Genomic DNA, 24533 nt, shown 5'->3' with positions numbered 1-24533 from the left:
TGGTATACAGATTATGGTTAGTTTTTAGTGTGTACTCTTTTCTATTATCTGCAATAGTTTGTCTAAAATTAGATTGCTTTCTTACTTAATTTTTTGTGTAAGCCATCTAGGCTTGGAGTTACATATGTTTGAATTTATTTAATAATTATAATATCGCTCTAGTTTCTATTTATTTATTTTGGAAAGTTATATTTTCTAGGAATTCTTTGAGCACTTCATCAAACTCTCACCTAAAGTTTGACCTAAAGATGCTGGTAATATCCTTATTATTATTTTAAGTGTTCGTTTGGTCTGTAATGATGTCTTTTTCATTTTTGACTTTGGTGTTTTGTACTTTCTCCCTAATGATTCTTACCAGTATTTGTCCATTTTATTGGTCTTCTCAAAGAAGCAGCTTTTGGCTTTGTTCATCTTCTCTAATGTACGTGTGTTTGACTTTGGTGCCCGCTTAGGCTCAGCCTCCTTTACCTGGTTGCGGTGCCTGTGTCCCAGCTAAGATGAGCTTTAGGGTTCACAGCTGCATTCTCTCTGGGAGGGTGACCTTCATCCAATAAGCTGCCTCGCCCAGGAAGTGACCCCAGCACACCCTCCAGTGGTCTGGAGCCAGTTTGCCTGGGTTTGAATCCTTGCTCTGATACTTACTAGCTTGAACAAGTCTCATAAACTCCATGCCTTAGTCTCCTTCTCAGTGAAATGAGGATGATAATTACACTAACAGTGTAGGGCTGTTGGGGTGATTGGAAGCTGCTGTACATATTTAGGAAATTGGCCTGTTGCCTCTGTGTTGCAGATATTTTGTCTAAGTTTGGTATTTACCAAAAAAACTTTGTTTTACAGAAGTTTTACGGTTCTGTGTTAAAAGACTTTGGGGTTTAAACCAACATGGTGTATAGAGTTATTGTCGACTGTAGTCAACTCCTGATTTTCTAGCTGTTCTTCCTGTTTGTAAATTAATTATTCCTTGTGGCTTCCTTCCCTTCTGTGCCCAGTGTTGGATAGCACTCACAGAAGATGGGAAAAGAGAGGAGTAGTGACACTCCAACCCAGTACTGCCCGATAGAAATGGAACGTAAGCCACGTATGTAATTGGAAATTTGTCAGTAACCATATTACAAAAGTAAAAAGAAACGGGTATAGTCAATTTTATTAGTATCTATTACTTGTGGCCCAAGTAGCCTCAAGATTATTTCAGCATGGAATCAGTATAAAAATGATCACTAAAGAATTGATTCCTTTCTGCATGCTAAGTCTGTGAAAGCTGGCGTGCACTTTATGCTTCGGCACGTCTCAGTTTGAACTTGTCACGTTTCAAGTGCTCCGTAGCCAGCTGTGGCCGGCGGCTACTAAGTTGGATGCGCACCTCTAGTCTTGTGTTAGTTTGACGATTATCTTAAAGCTATCTAATATTTCTTTTGATTTTGCTCTTAAAATTTTTTTTGAGGTATAATGACACAACATTGTTAGTTTCATGTGTACAATGTAATGACTGGATATTTGTGTATGTTGCAAAGCGATCACCACAGTAAGTCTGGTTGACACCCATCACCTCACACAGTTACCGAATGTTTTTCCTGTGATGAGCACTTTTCCTGGGTACTCTAGTAACTTTTGAATATGCAGGTAGTATTAACTAGCTGCTGTGCTGTGCATTACATCCCCATGACTTGCTTAGTTTACAACTGGAAGTTTGTATTCCCTTCACTCCTTTTGTCCATCCTCTAACCCCCCCACCTCTGGCAACCACCAATATGTTCTCTGTATGAATGAGCTCGATTTTGTCTGTTTGTTTTAGATTCCACATATGAATGAGATCATACACTATTGGTCCTTCTCTGTCTGATGTAATCTTCATTTAGCATAATGCCCTCAGGGTCCATCCATGTTGTCTCTAATGGCAAAGGTTTCATTCTTTTTTATGGCTGAGTAATATTTAATTGTTTGTGTGGATACAGATATGTATGTATATACACATCTTTTTTATTCATCTATTGGTGGACACTTAGGTTGTTCCATAACTTTCTTGGCTATTGTAAATAATAGCGCAGTGAACATGGGGATGCATATATCTTTTTGAGTTAGCGTTTTCGTTTTCTTCTGATGAATACCCAGAAATGGGATTGCTGGATCATATGGTAGCTGTATTTTTAGTTTTCTGAGGACCTTCCGTACTGTTTTCTGTAGTGGCGGCACCAGTTTACATTCCCACCAACGGTGCAGGAGGGAGGGCTCCCCTTCCTCCACAGCCTCGCCAGCACTGGCTATTTCTTGTCTTTTGGTGATGACCATTCTAACGGGTGTGAGATGATAACTCTGCTCTTTTCGAAATAAGCTATTACTGGTAACTGAGATGAGATCATTAGGGTTAAAAACAGATTTCAGAAGTTCTTTGGAGTAGATTTTTGTTAAACTTTTTATTGTTTTATATATAATAGTGAGCATTGTATGTCGTAGGTACAATTTTATGTATAACCTTGTGTATCTCATACTTAATGCCAGAAAAAATGCTTAAGCATATAGTTACAGGAAATACAGTCTGTGTTTTTCAATCAAAATATGAGATTATAGTTAGGAAAATACTGAAAATGAAATACAGTACATTTCTAGAAATTCTGATATACTAGCTTTTCACTCTACCTGCAACAATGTCTGTGCCTCAGGCTTCAAGTAAGGGTGTGGTGACCCTTCTTGCCTGTGGGAAGGTTGGTTTCGCATTCCTCATTTGATGGCCCTTACTGGTTGTCACTGCTTGTCAATCCATGGAGTTTGTTCCCTGAGCCTGGGAGCCACAGGTGCAGGTGGCCTGTGTGCCCTGTCGGCAATGGGAGACGTCGTTCTCTGTGGGCTTGGGGTCCACGCGGGGGGGACTCGCGGGCCGAGGTCAGGGCCTGCCGGGTGCAGGTGTGTTGCTGTCCGCGCGACGCTGTCCTCTGGAGACCTGCCCCTGGCCCCCCCGTCCCCTCCGGCGCCTCCTCACAGGAGCTAGTATCTTGATCCTGACTGAACGGGGGAGGTGGCCGCCTCCTGGCAGGAGGGCATCGAGCTCAGGACTCGTCAGGTCACCAGCTGGCTAGCCCTTTCAGCTTCTAGAACTCCCCTTTTGAGGATAGTTTGCTTTTTGTCTGATGCTCATTGAGATGTAGCTGGGACTTGAAGCGGGCGTTCTGTGGGCCCCCGTCCTGCACCTCCCGATCCACGGCACCATTTGTAGACCCCCGAGGACTTGAGGGGAAGGCTTCTCTTCTCTCTTCTCCCTTGAAAGTTACCAGGGAGGGAAGGGAAATGAGGCGCAAACTCTGAAGAGAGAGCGAGGAGCTCGGCTGGGACTGACCCTGCAGTTGAGAATCCCGTCCGGAGAAGCACATCTGCTGTCTCTGCTTAGGGCACAGCCTCTGGGGTTGGAGTGGGTTCTCAGAAAAACCAAGAGGGTGTGACAACTGGGAGGCCAGTCTAAGAAAGAATATCAGATAGGAGGAGGTGAGCTGTGTGTCGTATGTCCATGGAGAGCAGTGTGATGCTGGAAGATTGGTGGGGAGCGAGAGCCCTACTGGAGGTAGGCGGCTGGAGAGAGGGCGTGGTTACCTTCGATGTGATAATGTTGTGCGTATATTGAGTTAAATAAAATCTTACTAGAATTCACCTGTGTTCTTGGGGGGGGGTTTAATAGACTTTTTTTTTTTTTTAGAGCAGTTTCAGGTTCACAGAAAAATTGAGCAGGAAGTACAGAAAGTTCCCATATATCCTCACATGTGCACAGCCTCTCAGTGTCAGTGTCCCCACCATGGTTTGTCACAGTCAGTGAACCTACACCGGCACATCATCATCACCCAAAGTCCGGGTTTTCCGTGTGTCCATCTTTGTAGTATCGCACAGAGTTGTTTCACTGCCCTAAAAATCCTCTGTGTTCTGCCTATGCACCCTCTCTCCCTCGCAATCCCTGCCGACCGCTTATCTTTTCACAGTCTCCGTAGTTTTGCCTTTTCCAGCTGTCGTATAGTTGGAATCATACAGTCTGTAGCCTTTTCAGACTGGCTTCTTTCACTTCGTGCTATGCATTGAAGGTTCCTCCATGTCTTTTCATGGCTTGATCGCTCATTTCTCTTTAGCACTGAGTACTGTTCCGTTACGTGGAGGTACCACAGTTGATGTATCCATTCACCTTCTGAAGGACACCTTGGTGGCTTCCAAGTTCCGGCAACTATGAGTAAAACTGTTATAAACATCTGTGTGTAGGTTTTTGTGTGGATGCAAGTTTTCATTTCATTTGGGTAAATTCTGAGGAGCACATTGCAGGGTTGTATGGTGAGAGTATGTTGAATTTTGTAAGAAACCACCAACCTGTCCTCCAGCGTGGCTGCACCATTCTGGTTCCCACCATCAGTGACGAGGGTCCCTGCTGCTCCACACCCTCGGCAGCCAGCATTCGGTGTTGTCAGTGTCCTGGATTTTGGCCATACTGACCAGTGTGGAGTGTTATCATCTTGTTGTTTTTACCTTTGTTGTTCTTTTTAACTTACTACATGGCTCGTGTTTGTGACTTGCATCATACTTCTTTTAGACAGAGCTGGGGTGGAGAGCTTTGAAGGAGTGTTCCTGAAAAGGAAGGAAAAGATAGGCACTTAGTAGCTGGAGGTGGAAGTGAGGTTAAGAGGAGGGTGTTTTGTTTATCCTAATGGAAACGATGCAGGAAAGAAGGAAAAATCAATGATTTAAAAAAGAGAGGGGACGATTAGTGGAACAGAGTTCTCAGGCAGCTGGCAGGGTCTGGTGCCTGAGCAGAAGGCTTCACCTAAGTGAGGAGGCACGTGTAGCGTAGGCATGCCCGAGGGCACAGGTGCAGGTAGACGGCTGGGAGCCTGTGGAAACATACTGCCAAGTGATTTTTCCAGAAAGGTTGTTGCACCTTCATGCCACCATCAGCTGTATGGAGTACACCCATCTTCCTTCACCCTCTCTAGCACGAAGAGCCCTTGTAATCTTCAGTAAATGTTTTCAGAGTTTCCCCTTGTTCCGAAACTGGAGGAGACCAAATGTTTTGGCGGGCGCCTACTCACCTGGCCAGGATCCCCTGTTGAAGCAGACACACCCAGTCTGTATAGGGGCCCAGAGCCCAGCCCACCTACTCTTGCTGCCCACGTGTGTGCCCTGCCCGTGGTTCATGTGTACGTCTCTGCTCCACCTTCCCGGAGCTGGGTGTCTGCATCTTTGCTCCCCATTCTCTCCAGCTCCTGCCCAAAGGCACCCCTCCCTGTTCCCTTAACACTCTTAACCCTCTGATGGCAGTTCCTGTGCCCCTCGCCCTAACTCATCTCCCAGCCTTGTGAATTTTTGGGACCATAACAGTTTTTTGAATTTATTTATTTATTTGGCTGCTCTGGGTCTTAGTTGTGGCACTCGGGATCTTCGTTGTAGTATGCGGGATCTTTAGTTGTGGCACGTGGGATCTAGTTCCCTGACTAGGGATTGAACCCGGGCCCCCTGCATTGGGAGTGCAGAGTCTTAACCACTGTGCCACCAGGAAAGTCCCTGGACCATAATTCCTGCAGGCACCATCTGTGGGCATCAGTACTTAAGGTCCCTGGCCAGCCTCTGGTTTGGTTGTCCTTGAGCCAGCTGCCTCCCTGTGGCCAAGTGAGTGGTGGTGATGGTGGGGGGGAGGGGTGGATGAAGGGTTCCGGCCCTGGCCTCTCTGCTCGTGTCAGCAGGGCCATGTTGATGACTTGGGGTTCACCAACATGTGAGTGGCTACCTTTGGAATTACTCCAGGTCACTCAGTTTTCAAACGTGGATGACCCGTTTAGGGACTGACCAAAAGCCTTCCCCAGTCTCTGTTCTATTTATGTGGTTTTTTTCCCCTCCCTTCTGATGTATTGTTGTAAACACTGTTAACATCCTATACAAAATGACTGGCTGCTGTGATTTTCAGGTACCTTCAGATTTATAAGGGGATGCAGACTGCAGTCTGAGAAGTTAGTAGTACTCTGATAATCAATTTTTCATTTGACTGTAGTAGATTAGTTGTATTTTAAAGATTGGTAAAGAGAAGTGTAAGAAATACATATTTCCAGAGCTGTAAGTCTTTTTTTTTTTTTTTTTTTTGCGGTACGCGGGCCTCTCACTGTTGTGGTCTCTCCCGTTGCGGAGCACAGGCTTCGGACGCGCAGGCTCAGCGGCCATGGCTCGCGGGCCCAGCCGCTCCGCGGCATGTGGGATCTTCCCGGACCGGGGCACGAACCCGCGTCCCCTGCATCGGCAGGCGGACTCCCAACCACTGCGCCACCAGGGAAGCCCTGTAAGTCTTTTAACTGTCTGATTTGCTGCTATTAATAAATTCAAGTTATGTTTCTCTTTTGCCATGTGGAACTTGAATGCAGAGACCTGAAGTATTTTGTAAATATTTGAATGGGTGAATTGCTGCGCCGTCAGATGAAGGAGCAGTGAGTGATACTAAACTTGTCCTGGCATCCTGAGGCTTACTCAGACATTTATTTTCTTCCAGATAAGTAGCATCAAAACATATAGTAGGGACTTCCCTGGTGGTCCAGTGGTTAAAACTCTGTGCTTCCAATGCAGGGGATGCAGGTCAGGGAACTAAGATCCCACGTGCCCCGCAGCCAAAAAATAAAATAAAAATGATCCATTCTTTAAAAAAAAAAAAAAAAAAAAAAAAAGTAACAGTAATTACATTGTTTACTAGACTTTAAACATAACTACATTTGTAAAGGAAAGCCATGTTAATAACAGTTACATGCATAAAATCATTTTCTATAACCATGGTTGTGGCAGATAGCAAATACCACTTTGCCTCATTAGTTCACAGAACCACCCTATTTACTTCTGTATGCCCACTAGTGGTTAAGAGCTGGGCCAATTCAGGAGGTTAACTTGCAGCAGTAAGAAAAAATGGTTGCAGTTTTCTGTAGGCTTTCTGTATTTTTTTTTTAACATAAAAACTGAAATGAAAAATCCTAAAGAAAACTCATTTTTACATTAACTATAAGAAGGATGCTATAATAATGTAATAATATGGAATCAATAATTAATGTTTATTGAATTTTATTGAATTTAAATGGAACAACTTTGAAATCTATAAATTGCTAAATATTTACTCTGTAAGATTGCATAAATTACAAAGCATTAAATACTTAAGGTAATTTTGCACCTAACTCATGGTATGATTCTGCTAACAGTTTTTTTGTAACCAGTTAGGAGGGAACTTAAGTCTTAATGTTAGTAATTATTCCCAAGCAGTGCCACTTGCTCAAGGCATTTGCATGTGCTTTGGGAGAGCAGAGTTCAGGAAAGCAGCAGAAAGGATTGACCACACATGGAGTCATCCCTGGACTTCAGCACAGGCAGCTAATAAAAGATTGTGTGTGAAATAAGGAAAGAAAAATTGTAGTTGAAATAGGGAAGACAAAATGTGAATTACTGATTTGGAGTAGTTTCAATTCCTTCAGTGAGTATCTATTAGATGCCTTCTGTATTCTGGGTGCTTTATGGGACTTAATGAGAAGATGGACATGTGAAAGTATAAGAAAACCTGTGTAAGCATAAAGGTTTACAGGAGTTGGAGTGATTAGCTATGTGGTGGCTTGTATTGGCTGAGGAGAGCATGTTGGAGGAGACTGGGATTCACAGAAAAAGAAGGGATACCGCAGTGGGGTTCAAAAGGATGCCTAACAGTTGCCTGGTTAAAGGAGGGGGATTGGTGTTTTGGGGCGGGAAATGGCATGTACTAAGGCCCCATAGCTGAACGGGGCAGGGGTGTATTGGGGGCCAAAAAGTGCCTTTGGTTTTTTAGTAAAAACAAGAGACACATTTTTCATTTTCACCAAGAACTTTATTGAACAACGTATTCACCTTTTTGTTCCACTACCTTCTGCCATTTTTCAGGCAACTTCATAATTCTGTCTTCCCAAAACTTTTTATCATTTTGAGCAAAGAACTGTTCCAGGTACCTTTTACGGTCTTCCAGGGAATTGAAATTTTTTCCATTAAGAGAATTTTGTAGAGACCAAAATAAATGGAAATCTGAAGGTGCAATCTCTGGTGAATAAGGCGGATGAATCAGAACTTCCCAGCCAGGCTATAACAGTTTTTGCCTGGTCATCAGAGGAACACGTGGTCGTGCGTTACCCTGATGGAAGATTATGCGTTTCTGTTGACTAATTCTGGATGCTTTTCGTCGAGTGCTGTTTTCAGTTGGGAGCAGAACTCCTTGGAATTAATCGTTTGGTTTTCCAGAAGGAGCTCATAATAGAGGACTCCCTTGCGATCCCACCATATACACAACATCACCATCTTTGGATGAAGACCGGCCTTTGGTGTGGTTGGTGGTGATTCATTTCGCTTGCCCCACGATCTCTTCCATTCCACGTTATTGTACAGTATCCACTTTTCATCACTTGTCACAATTTGTTTTAAAAATGGAACATTTTCATTATGTTTAAGTAGAGAATCGCATGTGGAAATACTGTCAAGAAGGGTTTTTTTTTGCTTAACTTACATGGAACCCAAACATCAAAGCGATGAACATAACCAACCTGGTGCAGATGATTTTCGGTGCTTTATTTGGATATTTTGAGTATGTCGGCTGTCACCCACATGGTATAATGTTGATTGTTCTCAGTTAATGTTTCGATTTGATCGCTATCAACTTCAGCTGGTCCACCTGACTGTGGAGCATCGTCCAGCGAGAAATCTCCAGCACGAAACTTCACAAACCACTTTTGACACGTTTGATCAGTCACAGCACCTCCATACACCGCACAAATCTTTTTTTGCGTTTCGGTTGCGTTTTTACCTTTCTTGAAATAATAAAGCATAATATGCCAAAAATGTTGCTATTTTCTTTCATCTTCAGTATTAAAATAGCTACACAAAAATTCACCAGTTTTGATAGGTCTTTTTTTTTAAATGCATGCTGATATGACAGCTGTCACATAGAGTCTAACAACGTTTCGAATGAAGTTAAAGACAACTAAGTGCTACTAGAGCCACATCTTATGGAAAAAACTGAAGGAACCTTTTGGCCCACCCAGTAGAATTGGAAGGAATTTCATCTGGGTAATGAGGCAGAGACTCAGTGATCATACTTGATCCTTTTCGGCTGTAGGAGCTGCTGGAGGTTCAAAGCAGAGGAGTGTTCTGGTCACATGTGCAGTGGTAAGGTCACTCTGCAAGGGGCAAAGGGTGTGTGGAGGGCAGACGGTACAGGCCTGCAGGCTGGGCGCCAGCCAGGAGGGGATAATCGCGTCGTGTTCTAGGCAGGAGATGGTAATGCAGTGAAAACAGACACATTTGTGTGTTGTGTGCAGTAGAGTCCTGGCTTTAGCCCTCACTGGCAGTGTGATCTGAGATGTGCCATTATCACCTGCGAAGCTGTGGCTTTTTAGTGTCTTTAATGCCCTAAAATGCCATGTTTCCTTTTTGTCTATAAGAAGTTTACCTGTAAGGTCTTTAAAGAGTAAATCTGAGTTTTTCATGTTGAATTTGGAATTCCTTTGGAAATTACTTTCAGAGCTAGAGTATAAGCTTAGTAAGAAAGTGAATACTTGTGATTTGGTACACACAAATGCTGGCCACAAACGGTAGCTTTTACCTCAGAGTAGAAAATCCGTGTACTCAGAAAGGGTAAAATATTTTACCCCGTAGGTGTAGGGACTCAGTTGTAGTGCATTTTCAAGTTTTTTCAGCAGTATGACCATTTTAGGAATATGTGCATGCTCTTAGGGAAAAATTTCTTGGTTACCTTAGTCCCTTACTTTAATATATATACATTTTATATATTTGTATAAATATCTTTTCTCTGTGTGTATAGGATTTGGGAGAAAGCGCTTGTTTGGTTATGTTCATTCTGGTACATTTTTTAAAATTGATATTTTGATCAGTGTAATTGGATTGGATTTATCCTCCTACCTTAACTAAATGAAGGACACAAACATCCCAGTTTTCCAACATTGGACAGTAGACAGTGCAGGACCATGATCCCTGAGTGAAGATAAGCTAGATGAGCCCTAGGATTGGCCAAACTTACTACCTGGAAAGAATTTGCAGGCCATGGTTCGAGGAGGAAGGAGGAGTAGCCCAAACAGAGTTGAGGAGACCGAGCTGAGAATTTGGGGAGGCCAAAGTGAATCTGCAGGGCAGAATACCAGAGAAGAGAGAGAGCTGCAAAGAGAAAAATAGAGCTCTGGAGACACACGGCGTTCCCCTCAAATCTTCATGTGGGTACTGATGAGCACGTGCACATGTGGAAACTCTGAGCACAGGAAAAGAACCCTGGAAGTGAGTAGTAGAACAATCCTTGGAGCTCATATAGGGCCCCAAGTAGTTAGTGTTCCCAGCAGTCAGCGTGTGCTCCCAACGGTATTGCCTCAGTAGTGGGGAAGATTAAAGGTGCTCTGATCCTGCCTCCCAAAGCTTACAAGTGAGCCTTCAAAGAACCAGACTCTTCCCAAATAACCTAACCATGGCCCCCAACAAAGCTCAGAAATATTTGAAGGAATGAAATAGTACCTAACAGGATAAAACTGTAATCTAGTCAAAAATTACCAGGCAGAGAAAGAAGCAAGCAAATACCGTCCACAATGAGGAGCAAAATCAATGAATAGAAACAGACTCAGAAATGACACATATGATAGAATTACTAGATAAGGACAGTTGTTATTGCTATTGGATGTTCTCCACATTCAGGAAGATAGAAGAAAGCATGAGTGTGTTAAGAAGAAACAGAATATAAGAAAACCCAGATGAACATCTTGAGTTGCAAACTACAGTCTGTGATAAAAAATACATTATGTGAAGATTAGCAACAGATTAGACACTGTAGAAGAAAAGATTAGTGAATTTGAAGAGCTAGGAATAGAAACTACCCAAAAAGAACCATGAGAGAGTTGAAGATTGAAATTTTAAAAAAATTAAAAAGAACAGGGCTTCCCTGGTGGTGCAGTGGTTGAGAGTCTGCCTGCCGATGCAGGGGACACGTGTTCGTGCCCCGGTCCAGGAAGATCCCACATGCCGCGGAGAGGCTAGGCCCGTGAGCCATGGCCGCTGAGCCTGCGCGTCTGGAGCCTGTGCTCCACAGTGGGAGAGGCCACAACAGTGAGAGGCCCGCGTACCACAATAAAAATAAAAAGACAAAATAAAAAGAACAGAGCATCAATGAGTTGTGAAACAACTTCAAACAGCACACTATATGTATGTTGAAAGAAAGAAAGAAAGAGTGGGGATGAGGAATAAAAATTTATATATTTAAAGGAATAATGGCTGAAAAATTTTCAAGTTTGATGAAAACTCTAAGCCACAAATCCAAGAAGTTCAAAAAGCCTCAGGCACAAGAAACATGAAGAAAACTGCACCCAGTCACATCATAATTTTATAATGCTGAAAATAGTGATTAAAAGAAAACTTCAGCGATAAGACTAATAGCAGACTTCTCACGGCAAATAGTACAAGCCAGAGGATAGAAGGAGGACAGCTTTAACATAGTAAAAGGAAGAAGAACGTAACCTAGAATTCTAAACCAGTAAAAATGTTTCAAAAATGAAAATGAAAAAAAAAAAGAAAATGAGATCAAGATTTTTCATACATAAATAGCTGAAAGAATTCATGACCAGGGGTTCTTCATCACAGGAAATGTTAAAGGAAGTCCTCAGGCAGAAGAAAAATGACACCAGATGGAAATCTGAATCTTTACAAACAAATGAAGAGCACTGGAAATTGTAAATATATGGGTAAATGTGTTTTTTTAAATTACTTTAAAATATAATTTCCTGTCTGGAGCAAAAATAACAATGAGTTATGGGGGTTTTAGGTAGAGGTAAAAGGTATGACAACAGTAGCATAAAGAAGACCAGGAGATGGGAAACGTAAGGTGATAAAGTTTTATTTGATCGCTGATTGTGACAAGGTAAAATGTATACGGTACACACTAAAGCAGCCAATTCAAAAAGAAAAGAGGTGTAGCTCACAAGCCAACAGAAGACATAAAATAGCATCACAAAAATTATTCAACTTTTTAAGGCTAAAAAAGAAGAAAAAGGAAACAAAATATGAATCAGTAGGAAAATAAAGAATAAGATGGTAGATTTAAAAAACCCAATCATATCAGTAATTGGATTTAATGTAAATGGTTTGAATATCCCAGTTTTAAAAGATTGTGAGGTTGGAACAAAAAACAAGGCATAACTGTATGCTTTCTGCAGGTAACTTGCTTTAAATGTAAGACTCAGGTAAGCTAAAAGTTAAGTCATAGATAGACTTCCCTGGCGGTCCAGTGGTTAAGACTCCAGGCTTCCATTGCAGGGGGCACGGGTTTGATCCCTGGTCGGGGAACTAAGATCCCACATGCCCTGTGGTGCAGCCAAAAAAAAAAAAAAAAGTTATAAAGAAAGATATGCATTGCTTATGTGACAAGAAAGCTGGAGTGGCTGTACTAGTGTCAGACAAATCAATACAGGAGCAAAGAATAAAGAATGTTACCAGGGTAAAAACAGTCACGTCATACTGGTACAGGGCTCAGTTCATCAAGAGGACATAACAGTCCTGAACATTTTTGAACCTAATAATGAAGCTTCACAATATATGGAGGAAAAATTGATAGAACTTCAAGGAAAAATAGACAAATCATAGTTGTGTTTGGAGATTTTAATATCTCTCTCAATAATTGATAGAAAAGGTAAATAGAAAATCAGTGAAGTTAAAGAAGACTTGAATGACACCATTGGCCAACGTGACTGAACAGACATTTATAGTACACTCTACCCAACAACAGCAGCATACATACACATTCTTTTAAGTAAACATTGAACATTTACTAAAATAGACCATATTCTGGGCCATAAAAAAGTATTGATAAATTTGGTATAATTAAAATAGTACAGAATATCCTCTCTGACTGCAGTGGAATTATATTTTAAAAAATCAGTAACAGAGGGCTTCCCTGGTGGCACAGTGGTTGAGAGTCTGCCTGCTGATGCAGGGGACGCGGGTTCATGCCCGGGTCCAGGAAGATCCCACATGCTGCAGAGCGGCTGGGCCCGTGAGCCATGGCCGCTGAGCCTGCGCGTCCGGAGCCTGTGCTCCGCAACGGGAGAGGCCCGCATACCACAAAAAAAATAATAAATAAAAAATCAGTAACCAAATGATATTTAGAAAACTACGAATATTTGGAAACTAAACCACACTATAAGCAACTCATGAGTCAAAGAAGAAATCAAGACGGAAGTTAGAAAGTATTTTGAACTGAATGAGAATGAGAACACAACACATCAGAACTTGTAAAATGCTGCCAAAGCAGTGCTTACTAGGGAAATTTACAGCATTAACCACCTTTTTATGCAAGAGAAAGGGCTTGATGACCTATGCTTCCACCTTAAGAAAATAGAAGATGAAGAAGCCGCTTATACCCAAAGTAACTCAAAGAAATGAAATAATAACATAAAAGCAAAAGTCAGTGAAAGAAAGATTTTTAATAAGGAAAAACCCATGAAACCAAAAGCTGATTATTTTAAGAATAATAAAATTGATAGACCTTGAGCCAGGCCAAAAGTTTGAATAGATACTGCATAAGCCTGTGAAAAGATATTTAACGTATTATTAGGGAAACCACATTGAGACAATACTATACACATTACAGTGGCTGCAATTTAAAAACTTACTGATGAGGATATAGGCTAGCCGGGACTCTTTAACACTGCTCTTTGGGAGAGGTTTGGCAATTTCTTCTTCTTTTTTTTTTTTTTTTTGGCGGTGCCACGTGGCATGTGGGATCTCAATTCTCCGACCAGGGATTGAACCCAGGCCCTTGGCAGTGAAAGCATGGAGTCCTAACCACTGAACCGCCAGGGAAGTCCTGGCATTTTCTTAAAAGTTAGACAACCCAGTCATTCTATTCCTTGGTATTTATGCAAGAGAAACAAAAACATGTGTTCACAGCAAGATTTATACATGAATGTTCATAGCCACTATTATTTGTAATAGCTGAAAACTGGAAATAACCTGAATGGTTCCAAGCAGCAGAATGGGTAAGCAAAATAAATAAATAAATAAAAATTAAGGGCAGAAAAAAAAGAATGGATGAGCAAGTTGTGGCTCACCCACACAATGGACTACTCTCAGGACTAGAACAGACTTGTGAATGGAATCATCTCCAGGTAATGACACTCAGTGAAAGAAGCCAGACAGAAGAGAATATGTTATGTGACGTCATTTATAAACAGTTCTAGAAGTTGCCCAGTGATCTGCAGAGACAGAACTCAGTCCAGTGGTGGCCTCTGAAGGGTGGAGGGAAGAGGCAGCGGGGAGAAAGAGGGAGCAGAGGGCCTCCTGGAACCTTCGGGGTTAGGACGATGTCTATTCTCTTGGTTGTCGCATGGTTTCACGCGCGTGTTCACGTGTCCGAACTATTCACGTCCCGTACTTTAGATCTTTTCAGCTTACTGTTCCTCAGTTATACTTCAGTGCACCTGTAAAATGTTTTTACGAGAACCAGTGGGACTTATATTTGTCCCTCACGTTTAGTCACGGGAGGGTGACCATGTGGCAAGCACTAGTATGTGGTTAGCTTGAGGTTTAGCCAGGCTTTGCTGTTGTGTGAGTGTCACTTGCTTTGTCTGAAAGAGGTTCGCAGAGTAGAGCTTCACCTCCCGAGAGGACTCGCTGCCTTCTTGAGCATAGTGGTCAAGCCTCGGGAAGTCTGACCTCCGTTCAGGACGCTGGCTGCATGCCCTCCGCAGATCATCCCCTCTGGCTCTGGCTTGACAGACCCCAAATTGCATATCCGGCTGCACCCCTCCGGTCGCTGCTCCAGCAGGTGCCGTGCTCCACGTTGTCTGGGTGGCTGACGCACACTTTGACCGCACAGCGGCCAAAACCAACCCTTGCTCCTTCCACCGCTGCAGCCTGTCCCCCGTTGCTGGTGGGTCCACTGCCCAGGCGGGCGAGCCCCCGAGCCTGACCGCTCTGCTCCTCCAGGGCCGCCTGCACCTGGAACTGCCTCACGTGTGGTCACCTCCTCAGAGTCCATTGTTCACACAACAGGTTTCCCTGTAAGATGAAAATTGGGTCACGCCACCCCCTTCTGAGCAATCTCCAGCCCCTCACGGGGCACGAGCTTCAGCCTCCGGCCTTCATCCTGCCCCGGACAGGCCCGTGTTCGCAGCAGTTCCCTGCGCCAGCGCTCCTCTCCAGGATCTTCACACGGCTCTTTTGCGTTTGTTTTTCCTTAGCACTTGGGTCTCAGCTTAGCTTTGCTCTCGCTGAAGCCGTGCTTTCCTGCTGGTCCCACTCTGCACCCTTGGAGACTTCATTTCTTCCTCTTGGTGGAGGAGCACTTACTGCCATGGGGCGCTGGCTAGTTCTGTCTGTGCTTGTCTGGTGTCCCTCTGGGACCAGCAGGACCCAGTCACCTGACCTGTAAGGATGCCTGACATGCAGTGTGTTCCAGATGCCTACGGCCGAGGTCCTCCTCACCTCGGAGCTGTTCCACACGCGCAGTCCACAGTCGGGGGGGCTGTCTGGCCTCTCTCTTCTCCCCTGACGTCGGGCTCCTCGGTCGTCCTATGGGCTCTGCCTTCACAGCGGCTTCACCCCGGTCTCCTGGACCCCTTCCTTTCTGCCATCGCATCTCTTCTCCACGCACATCCTGTCTCCCCGTTAGGACACGAGTGGGGCCAGGCCGTGCCGGGCTCCCTGCTCCCTTTCCCCTCCATCTCTGCCCCGGGGCCTGTGCGCTTGCTCTCAGGTGTCCGTGCGGCTTCCAGCAGCCCCACACTTCAGATGTCTCCTCAGGGAGGCCCTGATGGCCACGGTGAATGAAGGGCATCGTCCCCGGCCCCAGACACTTTCTCTTGCTCTTCTCTCCTTCTCAGTTACCACTATCTAATGTTCTGTATTTTTTACTTTGTCTTTGTGTTTGACAAGAATTACCTCCCTAACGGCAGAGATTTTTGTTTTATTCACCACTGTGTCTCCAGTGCCTGTGCCTGTGCCTTGGCACACGGTGGGCTTCCGGTAAACACTGGATGGATGGACGATGGACAGACAGACAGATGAGTGGATAATGAACTGGGTGCTCGCAAGACAGTTCTGGCTCTTAGCATTATGATTTCTGCTCGGGGACCTTTCTAACCTTGGGGCCCATCATCTTCTGCTCTGGGTAAGCAAGGCGGCCTAGAGAGGTTTGAAGGCTGTGGCTGTTCTGTCGCTGACAGGCTGCTTGGATTTGTTGGGACAGAGAAAGACAGCTACTTCCATGGGAGATAGTACTCAGTTCTCTCCCCTTGCACCCCAGACATTCAGATGGCTGCTGAGCTGGGTTTGGTTAAATCTAGGGAACCCTGTGGATGTGACAGGTGTAAGCAGTTTTGATCACTGGTTTATGAAAGCAGGTAAGAATATACGTGCAAGTCTTTGGCGTCTTAATGGTGCTGTCACTCATTCTTTTTTTTTTTAATTTTATTTATTTTTGGCTGTGTTGGGTCTTCATTGCTATGCGTGGGCTCTCTCTAGTTGCAGTAAGCAGGGGCCACTCCTCATTGCAGTGCGCGGGCTTCTCATTGCAGTGGCTTCTCTTGTTGCGGAGCACGGGCTCCAGGCGCGCAGGCCTCAATAGTTGCAGCACATGGGTTCAGTAGTTGCGGCACGTGGGCTGTAGGGCATGCAGGCTTCAGTAGTTGTGGCTTGTGGGCTGTAGAGCTCAGGCTCAGTAGTTGTGGCACGCACGGGCTCAGTTGCTCCGTGGCATGTGGGGTCTTCCTGGAGCAGGGTTCAAACCCGTGTCCCCTGCACTGGCAGGCGGATTTCTAAGCACTGCGCCACCAGGGAAGCCCCGTTGTTCATTCTTTGAATCACTCATTTGTTCATTTATCCATTCAGCCCCCTTGTTTAAGCACCTGATACCTGGTCGTTCCAGGCTTTGATAATGGAGCCTGGGGCCCATTTGAGAGCACTCTGTCAGCTGTGGCACCAGTCGTGTACATGCTTATACGTAGTCCAGGTAACCAGTACAGCCAATGGCCTGTGCGAGCCTGGGTACAGGAAGACAGGGAGAGAGCCATGGGCTGAGGGAAGAGCTGGGCTGCTGGCTGGGCAGGGCTGGGGGAGCATCGGGGCAACGTTCCAGCCAGAATAGGCTTGGCATGGGTCCTGGTGCACTTTCCCACCTGATGGGTTCACGGTAGGGGCACTCCAGATGGGAGAGAGGCCTGGGGGTCCTGACAGCTCCATCCCATGTGTACTCTGGCTTCCCTGCTCACCTGTTGCCCAGGTGTCCCTCTCTCGAACCTATCTTCAGGATTTTCAGGATGATTTCTCTACGGTGCAGACGACCCTTCTCGGGCTCATGTTTTGAAAATACAAATTTTTTTTCTGTTCCAGACTCCTTTTAATTTTGGCATGAATCATAGAACACCACCCTACCCCGCTGGGGATTACTGTCTTCTGTGCAGAAGCGAGCGGAAAGACTCTTCGTTCTTAGAGAGTGGAGTAAAGACTGCAAGCAAGCTGGCCCTGTCCATGGCGCCCAAGGGCAACAGCGTGCTGCACCTGCCTCTGTGGGTGTGCCCGGACTGCCGGCGCACCGTGGAGAACGAGGAGCGGCGCGGCAGCCTCGACCCGCCGGCGGTGAGTGCCCGGCCCGGCGGAGCGGAACGGCGCGCGAGATGGCTCATTTGGGTCTGCTTTCTGGAGGAACTCCCTCCCGCGCCATCTCCTCGTCCCTGGCTCCAGCGGCTGGGGTCCCCGCCCCTCTTCCTGATGACACCTGCAGTCAGTAGGAAGGGCCCTGCCCTCCTCGGTCAGACAGCCCCGTCAGCAAGCCTGGGGGGCCCGCAGGGTGGGTTTTGGCCTTTTAAGTCTGCTCTCAGGATGTCTTTGGCAGTGTAGCTTGGTGAAAAGCTAGAGGCGTTCGTGTGCTTATTAGTGCTAGACAATTCCATGCGCTGGTAACTCGCCTGAAATTCTTTCCCAGATGCAATTCTCAAGTCGGACTCCCCCCCACCCCTTTTCCATTGATTTCCTGCCTCGGCTAAATGAGGCCTTCTTGAGAACATCAGGATCTTTAGCCCAGACGGTGTCTGCATGGGCCCTGGTTCTGAAAGGGCTTGCAAACCTGCTCTTTGGGTTCTGGAAGGAGTTGGCTTTTGCAGCCATTTGAGGCCCCGCATTCTAGGGCTCTTCCGTTCCTTTGATTTCTGCTTGATGATTGTTTTCTGAGCTGTTGTCTTTCTGCTAATGCCACTCTGCACGTGGCCGATGACAGCAGCACCCAGCACCACATTCTGTTTCCTGACCTGGGACTGCTTTCCACACTGGTCGCCGACAGTTTGCTGCCCCTTCGCCTGAGCCCCCTTGCTGCCCGCCACTGAGCCAGTGGCTTCTGGTTTAGGGTTTCCTTGAAGGCAGCACCCCAGCTCACGTGCCAGTTTCTATAGTAGTGCTTTAGTAGCTAAAACTCAAAATCTGTTGTTTATCAAAATAGAAATTTACTTCTCACTCAGCCTCTTCCCACACACCCCTTTCCTGCTCTGTTCTCCCCCTCAGCACTTCTTTCTAATATACTGTGCATTTTACTGATTCATTTTCTTTGTCTTTTTCCTTCATTGGACTATACACTCCAAGAGGGTAGCTCTTTTTGTGTATTTTCTTACCAAGAACAGTGCTAGCCTGGCATATTTTAGGTACCCAAAATATTTGAATTGATGAATAAATAAATGAATGAACAAAGCAATGGATAAATCCGGAATTAGGGATTAAAAAGATGGCATAGTCGGTCTGAAGTTTTTTCACCCTCAGATCTTTGTGCTTTTATCATTTTATTTTACTTTTGTTTTCTTCCTGTGTCCACTTAAAGTATTTGGTCTGTTTTCCATTTTCTAATGGAAGGCTGTTTAGCTTACTGATACCCATTTGTTCCCTGCTCACTTCCAGTCAGCATTCTTGAGTCTCCCCCGGCTAGCGCATTTTCTTTGCTTCTTGAAGTTTGCCGTCTCTTCTTCCTGTTTCCAGTCCTGCTCTTGTGTTTTGGCCTGACTGTGCCTTTGGGAGAAGGGTTGCTGTTGCTCATCCTGGTTTTGGAGGCAGAAGCGAAATTGCCTGTCATTTCCCATAACTAGTCTTGCCACGAGGGGAGTCTCATTTCCTGACTTCCCAGTTTGTCCTGGATAATGGATCAACACACGAGGCTTTCTCTCCTCATCAAAAAAGTGACACCAGGGACCACAGAGGTATAATGTTGACCTATGTTTGTAGACGTAAACCTTCTGTTGCTATTGTACAGTTGGCCTCTTTGCTCAAGCTGGTTAAAATTGCTGAACTTTTTAAACTAATGAGATGTAATTTACACCTAGTAAAACTCACTCATTGTAAAGTGTATATAGTTCACTGAGTTTTGACAGATTTATACAGTTGTGTAAACACCACTACCACGGCTAAGATACAGAACCCCCAGGTGTTCCCTTGTTCACCTCGGTGGGCAGCCCTTCCCCTCCTCCCAACCCCTCGTAATAACCACGGACGTGATTTTTGTCCCCGTGGATTTGCTTTTTCTGGGGTGTCCCGTAGACTTCTTGGTGTTGTGCTTTGAGAGTTGTGCATCAGTCCTTGGTTCCTTTTTATTGCTGAATAACTTGTAGAGGTATACCACAGTTTGTTTACCTGTTCACTGTTGATGGACATTTCTGTTGTTTCCAGATTTGGACTGTTCTTTGCGTCAAGCTGTTGTGAACGTCCTTGCACATGTCTTTCCGTGGACATGCTTTGTCCGTGTCACATTTGGTTGAGAACTGCGCGTCTGTGCTTGTGAAGAGGGTCTGCCCATGGAGGCTCATTAAAGTCTTCTTGTCTTTTGTGTCTTTCAGGGCCTCGTAAAGTGAGTTGAGATGTGTTCCTGCTCCTCTTTTCTGGAAGAGTTTGTGTAGTGTTGGTGTTGCTTCTCCCTTCAGTGTTGTTGCTCCTCGCTCTCGGTGGGGGCAGTGCCAGGCAGCACGTGCAGACGCAGGGGGCCCGCTCGGCCAGTCTGACGGGCCCTGGGGCTGCTGTGGCTCGTCCCCCTGGCGGCTGCTGCCCCCTGTGCTTGTGCGGGCCGCGGGGTCTCTCTCCACACTCTGCCCGCGCCGTGTGCCGGCGGCGAGAGCCTCCTGCTTGGTGCTTCCTCGGTTCCCCTGTCCGGCCTGAGCCTTGGGCAGTCCTGTGCCCGGGCTTCGGGGTGCAGCTTTCCTGGTGATGCTGCCCCTGCCGCGTGGCAGCCAGACTCTGCCTGCATCTGTAGGGGCCTCGGGGTGTGGCCTGTGCTCGTGTCCGTGTGGGTCCTGGGCCTGTCTCCTGGAGGGCTCGGTCCCCTCTTCTCGGAGGATCAGCCTGGGCCTCGGGTGCAGACCGCCCACCACCTCAGCAGTGAAGGCTTCTGCTGGCTCCCAGAGAAGGGCCCGGCCTGGCAAGTCCCACCGGCCACACCCAACCTTTAAGGACTTGTCACATGCTGCGCTGTGGCCTCCGACCCACTCATGGCTGCCTGCCTTCCTCGCCTTGTCCCCAGGTGGCCTGTCACACTTGTCCCGTTCAGCCGGTCCTTTGTGCTCTCTGGTGGGCCCAGAGTTACGAGTTTGTGTGTGTCCCGCTGTCTCTGATCTTCAGGGTAGGTGCTCTGAGCACGGACAGTGGACCCGGAGCTGAATTGCTCTCTTGCAGATACACATTCTGTTACCGGCAGTCGTGGGGGGGGCACTGATGTTTCTCCCTGCTCTGTGCCTCCCAGCTCCACGTTGTCCATTTCTCCAGAGACCTCCTCTTCTGTGCCTAGACCTTTGTCCTGCCCACACACCTGAGAGGACTTCGGTTCACACGTCCGACTGGATCCTGTCTTTCTAGGTCACTTGCCTGAGTGTCCTCCGTTGCCATAGTTCTTGGACCTCCTCGGTCCCTTTCCCACCGTCAGGGCCCTCTGAGCTCACTGTCATTTCTCTCTTGGAAAGCCGCTAACTCGTCTGCCTGGGGCCTGGTTCAGTGCTGCCCCTGGCTGGCAGACGTGACTGGAGAAAAGCACCGCTGGGGTCCTGCTTTCCGACTGCGAGGTGCCAGGTCGTGGAAGGGCGTCCAGCGTGTCGCCCTGGCTTTGTCACTGCGCCCCCAGATGCAGAGATGGAGCACTCCCTTCCTTCTCCTCTCTTCCCAAACACCCCCCACCCACTTGGCCCTGCTGGGCTGGTCACCCCTGTGGCCGAGGGAAGTTGCCTCCCAGGTGCCCACCCCTGTCCATCCTCTGCAGGGCCTTGTTGCTTTTGCTGTTCATTCCCTCTCTTTGCTCCCGTCCGGCTCGCGCCCAGCAGAGTGCAGATGCTCTAGCGTCGTCTGCCTGTGGCCTCGCGCCTCCTGCTGTCAGCCTCCTCCTGTTCCCTTCACAGACAGGCATGTCTCTGGGTAACTTTTAAACTTTTGGTTCAGTTTCTTTAAGTGATAAGAGATTTTCCATTGCTATTCGAGTTAGTCGTGGTAAATTACATTCTTAGAAATGGTCATTTGGGGTATGAAGTTGTGTGTGGGTGGTCTGTTTTCAGTTCCTACCGTACCTGTAGATACAGCTCTTTTCTTTCCTCATATTTGTGCTTTTTCTTTCTCTTTTTTTAACCACTCTTTCTAGAAGTGTGTTGATTTCGTCTTTTCAAAGAACTTTTTTTTAATTTTTAAAATCTCTTTCACTTTGTCTATTTCATTAATTACTACTCTGTGTGTGTGTGTGTGTGTGTGCGTGTGCGTGCGCGCACACGCACACACGCGCACACGGCAGTATTTGGTTAACGCTGTGGTGCCTCTGATAGAAGTTCCGGGGCACAGAGAGACTGGTGCAGAGTCCATCCCTCTACCTTGTCTCCTCACCATCCTCTCTGTCTTCCCAGAGGCTCGCTTGTGGGCAGATTCTTGTTTATCCCTCCACAGATGTTCTGTTCTGTTCAGTGTGCTGAAAGGTAGTGATGGCAAGCACCACAGGGTCCCGAATTACAGACAGACGCTGTCAGTAAGTTGAGACATGTGGTTCTCCCAGTTTCTTGTTCTTGGGAGCAGGGTACAGATGCCGTGACAAGGTGGGGTGCGTGTCAGTGTGGGGGGCTCTCCATTTTCTAGGCCTCTTCTCAGGGCTGCTGACAAGTGTCTGGGGAGCCTGAGCTTGGTACCAGCTGCCTTGGGAGCTGCATTCTTGTACTTATCTCACCCCAGAGACCTGGCGGGAACCTGGCCTTGCTCAGCCCGCCTGCTGGGGGGCGGATGGGAGACAGCCCAGTGCCACTCACTGATTGCCAGGTGACCTTCACCACACAGCCCTGCTGAGGCCACCACAGGTCTCGTCTCTTCTTTCTCTGTGGCCACTCTTCTGTCTCTCTACCTGCAGTTCTTCTCGTCAGTTTTTCTTACTCTGCCCTGATGTGTGCTGGAAACCTCTAATTACTGCTCTAGATTTTGAATTGCTAGTTGTATTGGCTCAATTTTAAGTGTTATCCAATTTTGATTATTTCTGTTTTTAACCATAAATTGTTTTGAAGTATCTGTAAATATCCAAACATATATCTCTCGGATCACCTTTAATCATATTGACTTTTAATTTAATGCTGTTACAGTTGGAGATTATGGCATGTATTACAGTGACCCCTTATCAGTCAGTTACACTAGTATGTGGTTAGGTTTTTATAAAAGTTCCATGTGTGCTTGAAAATGTTTTCTCAGCGTTTAGATAGAGGACTCTGTGTACTCCCATTAGATCAACCCCTTGTTAATTGTGTTCTTAGATCCTTTTGTGTTCTTAACTAATTTTGTTGTGCTTAATCTGCTGATTTCTGAGTAAGGTCAGTTAACACCTCCCACTGTGCATGTGTATTTGTCCCTTTTTCTTGTAAATGTTTCCATTTTTGCTCTCTAGGTTTTAAGGCTGTGCTGGATGAATACAGGTTGATTGATTAAATCTCAGTACATTGTTCCTTTGGTTGTGGTGGCCCCTCCTCAGGGCTTTTTGTTTACTGTTTGTGCAGGTCGCTGAGCTCTCTCCCTCCCTCCCTTCCTCTCCTTTTCGTAGCCTCTTGTTCTCATTTGCTCTGTGTTGCATCTTGTAAGTGTCCTTGTGCAGTCAGCATAGAAGTATACTCAATTTGGTCTCCTTTGAGAAGCCACTTATTTATTTTTTTATTGAGGTAAAGTTGATACACAGTAAGTTTCAGGTGTACAACATAGTGACTCACAATTCCTAAAGTTTATACTCCATTTATATAGTTAGTATAAAATATTGGCTGTATTCCCTGTGCTATACAATATATCCTTATATCCCTGTTGCTTATCTATTTTATACATAGTAGTTTGTATCTTTTAAATCCCTGCCCCTACCTTGCCCCTCCCCCTTCCCTCTCCACACTGACAGCTACTAGTTTGTTCTCTATATGCGCGTCTGTTTCTCTGTTCTGTTATATTCGGTAGTTTTATTTTTCAGTTCCACGTGTAAGTGATAACATGCAGCATTTGTCATTCTCTGACTTATTTCCCTCAGTGTAATGCCCTCCAAGTCCATCCATGTTGTTGCAAATGCAAAATTTCTTTTTTTTAATGGCTGGGTAGTATTCCATTGTATACGTGTATATCTATGTACCGCACGCTCTTTATCCAGTATCTGTCGATGGACACTTAGGCTGCTTCCTTGTCTTGGCTGTTGTAAACAGTGCTGCAGTGAACATTGGGGTGCATGTGTCTTTTCAAATTAGTGTTTTCATTTTCTTCAGCTGTCTACCCAGATTGTATGTAGTTCTATTTTTTGTTTTTTGAGGAACCTCCACGTTGTTTCCCACAGAGACTGCACCAGTTTGCATTCGCACCAGCAGTGCACAAGACTGCCCTTTTCTCCACAACCGCACCAGTGGTTGTTATTTGTGGCCTTTTTGAGAATAGCCATTCTGACAGGTGTGACGTGATACCTCATTGTGGTTTTGATTTGCATTTGAGAAGCTACTTCTTCTTCTGATTCTTTTTTTTTAATTTAAATCATTTATTTATTTATTCGGCTGTGCTGGGTCTTCGTTGCTCTGTGTGGTGTCTTTAGTCTTCAGTGTGCGGCACGAAGCTACTTTTTTTTTTTTTTTTTTTTTTTTTTTGCAGTACGCGGGCCTCTCACTGTGGTGGCCTCTCCTGTCGCGGAGCACAGGCTCCGGACGCGCAGGCTCAGCGGCCGTGGCTCACGGGTCCAGCCGCTCCGCGGCATGTGGGATCTTCCCGAACCGGGGCACGAACCCGTGTCCCCTGCATCGGCAGGCGGACTCTCAACCACTGTGCCACCAGGGAAGCCCCGAGAAGCTACTTCTTAATGGTGAAATTAATCTTTGTCACTTCCTGTGATTGCTGATCTGTTTGGGTTTATTTCTGCGACGGTGCAGGTCACACGTCAAGCACTGCCCTTCACCTAGATCACCTCTGTGTCTCTCCCGCCCCCCCCACCTCTCCGCAGAGTTCGCAGTCTTTCCAGCTCCTCTTTCTTAGTTACAGCACCCACACCTCCGTCCCTA

General features: G+C 46.0%; 1 protein-coding gene across 12 annotated transcripts in view; it reads left to right on the top strand.

Annotated features, from left to right (window-relative positions):
* The window catches only part of FAM193A (family with sequence similarity 193 member A), a 174610-nt gene that overhangs the window by 56530 nt on the left and 93547 nt on the right, over positions 1–24533 (top strand). For 10 of the 12 annotated variants that reach the window (XM_027103899.1, XM_027103894.1, XM_027103897.1 and 7 more), the window contains exon 2: positions 17380–17625. In XM_027103899.1, coding sequence (XP_026959700.1) covers positions 17398–17625 — 228 coding nt within the window. In that variant the 5' untranslated portion in view covers positions 17380–17397. Of the gene's footprint in view, positions 1–17379; positions 17626–19859; positions 19871–24533 lie in introns of those variants that run through there. The other 2 variants (XM_027103900.1, XM_027103902.1) reach the window with 2 other exon arrangements.

Source organism: Aethalodelphis obliquidens, unplaced genomic scaffold (genome assembly GCF_003676395.1).
Source record: "Aethalodelphis obliquidens isolate GAN/ISIS:26980383/991018 unplaced genomic scaffold, ASM367639v1 scaffold6, whole genome shotgun sequence".
Taxonomy (NCBI): domain Eukaryota; kingdom Metazoa; phylum Chordata; class Mammalia; order Artiodactyla; family Delphinidae; genus Aethalodelphis; species Aethalodelphis obliquidens.
This window is presented reverse-complemented; position numbering and strand designations above follow the sequence as displayed.